This window comes from Solanum tuberosum, unplaced genomic scaffold (genome assembly GCF_000226075.1).
Source record: "Solanum tuberosum cultivar DM 1-3 516 R44 unplaced genomic scaffold, SolTub_3.0 scf00039, whole genome shotgun sequence".
In the NCBI taxonomy this organism is placed as follows: Eukaryota; Viridiplantae; Streptophyta; class Magnoliopsida; order Solanales; family Solanaceae; genus Solanum; species Solanum tuberosum.
In genome coordinates this window covers 1,976,618-1,984,156 of record NW_006238968.1, presented here as the reverse complement: position 1 = coordinate 1,984,156, position 7,539 = coordinate 1,976,618, and the positions used below count along the sequence as shown (strand labels likewise).

The following is a 7,539-nucleotide window of genomic DNA, read 5'->3' as shown; positions in this document are numbered from 1 at the left end:
GTTTAGACCCCAATTAATTACCAAAAACGAAATTAAGTCATGGGGTATGGAAAAGACCATAATGCCCTTCTAAAATCCGGATTGGACTTTCCTTATTTGAACAACCCAACTTCCAATGGGCATAACTCACTCATACAAACTCGGAATCGCACAAAATCGATGGCGTTGGAAAGATTATTTCAAGATATTTCCTACGATATCTAGAAACACACCTAACTCATCCTGAGCTAGGAGTTATGGTTGTTTGAAGTTGACCAAAAACTCAAACTTAACTTAACCATTTTTTCCAGATTTTTTAATATTTCCAAAAATCACTATTTCTAATTCTAGCTCTTTCAATTTGTGAGATGTTACAAGTGAGAACTTTCTTATTGGGTAAATCAAAAATTGAACCGTTAGGGCCAAAAATCGATAAAAAGTAATCTTGTTGGTTTAGCAATTTAAAAATCGAAATTCGATAAATTGAACTAACCGATTCACACCCCTAATTATAGGGACACATTTTAAAGTCACGAGGACATCGGTCCAAAACGGGCAATATTACTCGTGTGTTGAGGTGTTACATATGGTATCATAATCACCCCAACCAAACCTCAGGGAGGATGTTGAGTCAGTAGGGGTATATGTGACGCTTGGATGAATCTCACATCAACAAAATACGTGCGGGGAAATTGTACGAAGTATATAAAAAAGCAAGCTTTATATATACCTCACTTTACCTGCTTATCATTTGAGTTTGAGAAACGTTTTAAAGTGAGTAAATATCTCAAAAGATCAGTTAATTATGAAAAAATATGTGCAATAATCATTAAACTTTGTTTTGTATCAATAAAATCACTCAACTTAAGGTTTATATCTTGTAAAATCACTCAACCAAATTATTTATAATAAAATCACAATTACCTTCTTAGCATTTGAGTTTGAGAAACAATGCCCTTCATATTTGAATTTCACTAACAACGCAAACAAAGAAGTCCAACTTATTGTGAATTCGTTCGGTCATTAATATCACTTTTTCATAATTCTATTTCAACAAGTTGGTTTTGTATACATGACATTAGCACTTCTAAGAAAACAATATCTCATTTAGATTAAAATAATACATTGATTGATACACGTATATTTTGTTAGCCTTGAGATTACAACAACATATTTAGTGAAATTTCATTAAGTGGAGTCTGGGAAAGATAAAGTGTAAGCTAACCTTATCGCTACCTTGTAAAGGTGGAGAGGTTGTTTTCAAGCCCCTTAGCCTTGAGATTAGAAAATAATATTGATTCATTTCTCGTACTATTATTTAACTTGAGGATCATTTTTTACATTTAAAAATATATGAAATAAATTAAATTCATTTTTAGTCATTGATTTAAAATAGAGAGGATGTATTGGCTCATTCAAAATGTGAAGGGGTATTGATTTTTAAAGGGAATAGGTAGAAGTGCCTCCCTAGACTATGACCCAAATTCCAAAGACACACCTTAACTAAACTAAGGATCTATTACCCTCCTGAACTCATTTTTTTTGTAATTTTGTACACCTTTTAGGCTTACGTGACATCCAAATATCTCCCACGCACATCAACTATGTGGAGTCACGGAGTGTGCCACATAAGCCAAAAGGTGTACAATATTATATATAAAATGAGTTCAGGGGTAATAGGACCTTAGTTTAGTTAAGGTGTGTCTCTGGAATTTCGGTCATAGTCTAGGGGATACTTGTGCCTTCTCCCATTTTGAAATGCAAAATGTTAACAAATTTAGTTGATATAAAATAAAGTTTAATGTTTTGGCTATATAATTTCTCATAATTAAGTGATCTTTGAGATATTTATACTTTTGAAGTTGTATAGGACTAGGCCCAAAACGAATAATATCACTAATAGCTTGTACTATTACAACATTTCAATGGTTCGTCAGTGGGTGTGGGATTGGTTAATGCCACAAGGGCCATAGTCAATGCGAGAGAGTGAAATCAAATGTATTTATTGTAAAAGGTTGCATTGAAATTTATTCCAAAAAATAATTAGTCATAAAAATTTAGAAAAAATTCTCTAATTTCAACAAGGACGTTAAAGTATTCAGAAAATGGTCATATTTGTGCATGTACTCTTAGAAAAGGGCTATATTTGCCCTTCGTCATACTTTGTTGATATATTTACCCGTGTCATCCAACTTTAGGTACATATTTACCTTTGGACTGCTAACTCGCATGTCCCCACTTTTATTATCATATGTGGTACCTATGTGACATGTCTACTTGAATATGCATATTTATTTCACTTAATATTTCCTTTTAATTTTATATTATATCCAACCAAATACTAATTTTACCTACTGAGCAATTTAAAGCTCAGTTTCATAATTTCTTTTGGAGAAATTTCAACACAAAATGTAGTAGCAAGTTGGCCACAATAATATTATATATTTACATATTAGATCATTTTCATCATATTATATTACCATTTTTAGCACAAATAACTAACCACACAAAATATCACGATCCAACCCATCGGGCCGTGTGGGCACCTACACAATAACACCTAAGTTGGAGAACCCTCATATCCCAATAGTTAGAACATGCGGAAGATTAATGAAAAATGAAGATAAAAGAAATCATAGGGTTTTCATAAATAACACTTTAAAACAATTTTGGGTTAAAATTTGTAAAGTAACTAACACCCCCAAGAATCTAGTCTAAACAGGTACAAGAGCTACTAAGAGTACAACTGGACAAAATAAATAAAAGACACAACTCTCACCATGCGTAAGGAAAAGTAGAAGCTGCTTGAGAGTTCTTCATCTTCATCTAAGGAAACATCACCAACCTGCATCCAGACTATGTCAAAAAGACATAGCAAGAGTAGTATCAGTACAAACCACACGTACTGGTAGGCATCATCGGTCAACCCGACGCCACAACCTAACATAAGAAAACAACCAGCAAGAACATGCAATAAACCACTTGCTTCTCCACTTTTACCCTCTTGAAAACCTCGAAATTACACTAGTACTCTAACTAATAAACACCCTCTCGGTCAACCTACTTACTAGGTTCTTGATCATAGCCTAAACATTCTAACACATAGAATAGTCCCCAATACAATTACAAGCATTCCGACTAACTGCTCCCGTCATACCCTTACTTCCTCTTCATATTACCCCGCCAAGGCCACATATTACATTACGTCAAGCTTTCTAACCCCTAAACACAAATCCTTTTCTTCAAACTAAAATCCACCTAAGCACTTACATCACGTATACTACCCCCACACTTCGCCATTACAACACACAACACCCTTTACTCGGACATTAACAATTCTTGAAACGCGGACTCCCCACCTACCGTATCACATCCCGTTTGGGTTTTCCCCTTCCGATTCATTCATCATCAAGGTACATATCAAGTTTGCCCACCATTTAAAAATCATCAAACATAAGTCCTCATAACCATATAACAACTCCAGGAAACACAATATCAATTATTATTACGAACAAGGTACAATTTCACAATCCTCAAGGCATACAATTATATCAAATCATCGGTCCTCTCAAGGAACTCAAACCCAAACTGTTAGCATACCGGAACGTGGGACCTGATCCAAAGATTATGTCGGAACGTTGTAACCGATCCCATAATTATGCTGGAACGTGACAACCGATCCAAGTTAGTGTGTCAGAACGCAAGACCTGATCCATTCAACAAGCCACAATCACAATCACAAAGTACATTCTCATAATCATACAATCAAGTCATGATTCATGGCATTCATAATTCATCTATCCTCATTTACAATTAGTGTGATCAATAATGCAACATTCACATACATACATGTATTATAATGAAGCAAGAACAAACATACATCACGCAACATGAAATCACAATCATCACCTACGAACTACTCATCGACGTATATCATGTAAGCATTAATTCAACCATACTTAGACCTAGTTCATCATCTAAGGCTTCTTCCTAGGGTTTAATCATATTTTGTTTTATGCACGAAGACCTCTCATAATTACTACTATTGATTTACATATATTACGCAGTGAGCACAAATTTATAACTACTCAATTCTTAAAACCTAGCCTACCTGGGCGCTAAGCAGCTGCACGGAGGAATTGCAGATAATTTTCTGGTTTTCAGGACGACATGGTGGTGAATTTGGCCAAGAATCCGCAAGATATCGCCATCATCACGCTAGAAATCTCTTTCTCCATCTTTCCCAATCTTGGAGCAGCTTTTTGGGGGTTTCTAGGGTGTTCTTTGATTAATTTCGGTATTTTAAGAAGGAGTAAATAGGAATTCGTGTTATTTACATTTTGTCTCGCATATCCCGCTTTGGAGACTACTTGCCCCGCTGTGGCGCCGCCTCCCTAGCGGCATATGTCCCACCCGGCAGGTCAGTGGTCTAGATTTTCCCGAATTTTTGTTTTTTCTAATAACGATGGTTCAGATCGCTAAACAAAATGCAGTAAAAAATTAAGCATTATTTTAAGTACCCTATCAACACTCTTTCAACATGTTTTAGCACTATGGCAACACACACAAACAAAGTAGCATATTAAGCCCAATTTCTCATGGATGAGCTACTAAAACTGTCCTTGTCAAAGTTTTGTGGTTTTCTCGTAGGAAATTGACAATGAAAAATATATTAGAAGTTTGATTTGGTGGGTTAGATAGATGGGTATAATTAATATTTGGTTGAATATAATATTAAATTAAAAATAAATATTAAGTGAAATAAATATACATATACACACGTGCCACATAGGCACCACATAAGATAATAAAAGTGGGGACATAAGACTTAACAGTCTAAGGGTAAATATGTACCTAAAGTTTGATGGTAGGGGCAAATATATTTAAAAAGTATGACGAAGGGTAAATATGACCATTCTCTAAGAGTACAAGAGCAAATATGACCCTTTCCCTAAAATATTTATAATTTAAGTTAGATTTTAGATTTAGTTATTTTTAATATATGTTGAAAGTTTGATTTTCATTGTAGTAATTTATTAAAGCATTTACTAGCAAGTTAAATTTTTAATTATATTAAATGTCATTCTAAATTATATGAATATCAATCTAAGTGAAGGATCTATCTATATTCAAAATTCTAAGTATATTAATACATTTTCCTTTTTAAGTTAAGTGATAGATTTCTTTTTAATTTGAGAAAGTGAAAATTTTGATTTAGTTACTATAAAAGAATAAGTGATAGATTTCTTTATAATTTGAGAAAGTGAGTATTTTGATTTAGTTACTATAAATGAATTGAAGGATTTTGGTACATAATTAATGAATCTTCATTATATATATATAATTGTAAGTATATTAATACATTTTCCATTTCAAGTTAAGTGATAGATTTCTTTTCAATTTGAGAAAGTGAAAATTTTGATTTTGTTACTATAAAAGAATAAGTGATAGATTTTTTTATAATTTGAGAAAGTGAATATTTTGATTTAGTTACTATAAATGAATTGAAGGATTTTGGTACATAACTAATGAATCATCATTATATTCCAAATGGCAAATCACTATTGACAAATTTCATTTAGTATATTAAATGATTTACCTATTTTAAATTAAAATTTCCAGATTCATTTACCATAAAACTCAGATTTTGAGTATCAAATCAATATTAATTTACTACTATAATGTTCAATATGAAGAAAAGATTACTTTCCTTTGCAATATTTGGCTTGAAATTTAATTATTATGGTGAAAAAAAATTCTTTTTATGTGTATAAATACTTATGATATTTCATTTTTTTGTAAGTCATAGTTCTTGAAAACATTTGACTAATATATTTTATTGTACTCTAGCATGGAGGGTAAGAAAACATTAGGACGCAGAAAAATTCCATTAGAGAAAATAGAAAAAGAAGGTGCTCGATATTCCTCATTTTCTAAACGTCGTTCAGGCTTATATAAAAAAGGTAGTAAAATCGTAAGAGAATTTGATGTCAATCTTGGAATAGTTCTTTCTTCTCCATCTGGTAAACCGTATTCATTTGTTCACCCGACTACTGATGTAGTCATTGATCATTTTATAAATCCCACAATAGAATTAGATCTAGGTGCACAACTCGTTGCTGCAGAGGCACGCAACAAGGTAATTCAAAGCAATGATAGGCTAAATGAATTTGATGCAAGAGAAAAAGCTGCAAAGGAAAAAATACGTTTTATGGATCAAATGAATGAGGCTAGAGTTAAATGTTGGTGGGAGTCCATGGATCAATTCAATGCAGAGGACATAACCAAGTTTGAAGGTTTCATGAATACCGCCGAGGGTTTCTTAAATGTCCAATTGAAGCAGCTAGAAGATGGAGCTTCGTCCTCTTTACATTCCCCACCAAAGGATGCAGATAACTGATATTTGTGCTTCATAAAAATCATCTTCGGATAATATCTTTTATCGAAGCTATATGCAATAAAATGAAACTTTAAATTCATATTATTATTTGTGCTTTATTTTTATTTTGTTGTTTTGTTTCAATTATGGCGTACTACATGTACTTTGCGATGATTTTTAATAAAGATATCTTGTGTATTAGTATTTTTGTCCCCTACATGTTAGGTCTTTTAATATTGTATTATGAGTTTGAATTACATGCACTACAACATATCAATTTTCTAAATGTGTCGTAGAATATATTTAAAAAAAACTCATGCCAAAAAAATTATTTGAGAAAATAAAGGCGCAAACAATATATGAGAATAAAAATGACTCAAATACAAAATAATTTGTTTTTTTTTATAACGAAGGAGTTTGATCACACTATATAAAGGAAACGTTTGTCTCCTAGTCTTATTTCAAATAGTTCGTCATCTGGATATTCTTAGACAAATATATAATCATCTTACTTTTTATGAGTGTGGTTTTCGAACCAACTTTCGTCTATCAAGACTATGATAAATGAGAAGAATCACTTAGTTTTTTTTTGGCTCTGCTGAAATTTGAATCTGAGACCTCATGACTCTCAACCACTTCATTGACCATTATGCCACACCCTTGAGTGCATAATGTGACATGTTTATAAATGTGCAATATTTATCGAGAGTAAATTAACGAGGGAATATATAATTGCTATTACTAAAATCAATTTATAGCCTATTTGGATAAACTTTCAAAAAAACAGCTTATTTTGAATTAGTTTAGTTTAAAAGTGCTTTTCTAAAAAATATTTTTTGTGATAAATATTTTGTATTTTATAAATAAATTTTAAAAACACTTTTGAATATCAATTAATATTTGACCAAACTTTTTCAAAGTACTATAAAATGTAATTTTGTCAAATATTAATGTGAAACTCTTCAACAATAGTAAATCAGTTATTGAAGATTATGTGTTCCTTTAGTTCGATAAAGATAACACATCAAATGATTAAATTTAATTGTTAATGAATTTGAATTTTTCTAATTGATAATTAGTGATATACTCCTTTTGTTTTAATTTGTTTGTCTGTCTGATTTTGATTTGATTCTAACTTTATAAAAATAAAGAAGACTTTTGAAATTTGTGGTCTTAAACTA

The 7,539-nt window shown here is 31.7% G+C and overlaps 1 protein-coding gene across 1 annotated transcript; it reads left to right on the top strand.

Moving 5' to 3' along the window:
* Positions 1–5,830: 5,830 nt before the first annotated feature.
* LOC107059854 (agamous-like MADS-box protein AGL29) lies at positions 5,831–6,379 on the top strand. The gene has a single exon (XM_015306898.1). The coding sequence runs from the start codon at positions 5,831–5,833 to the stop codon at positions 6,377–6,379; it is 549 nt and encodes a 182-aa protein (XP_015162384.1).
* The last annotated feature ends 1,160 nt before the right edge of the window (positions 6,380–7,539 follow it).

Excerpts from the sequence above, each read along its gene's own strand:
- LOC107059854 (XM_015306898.1), top strand. The coding sequence starts at position 5,831 with ATGGAGGGTAAGAAAACATTAGGACGCAGAAAAATTCCATTAGAGAAA.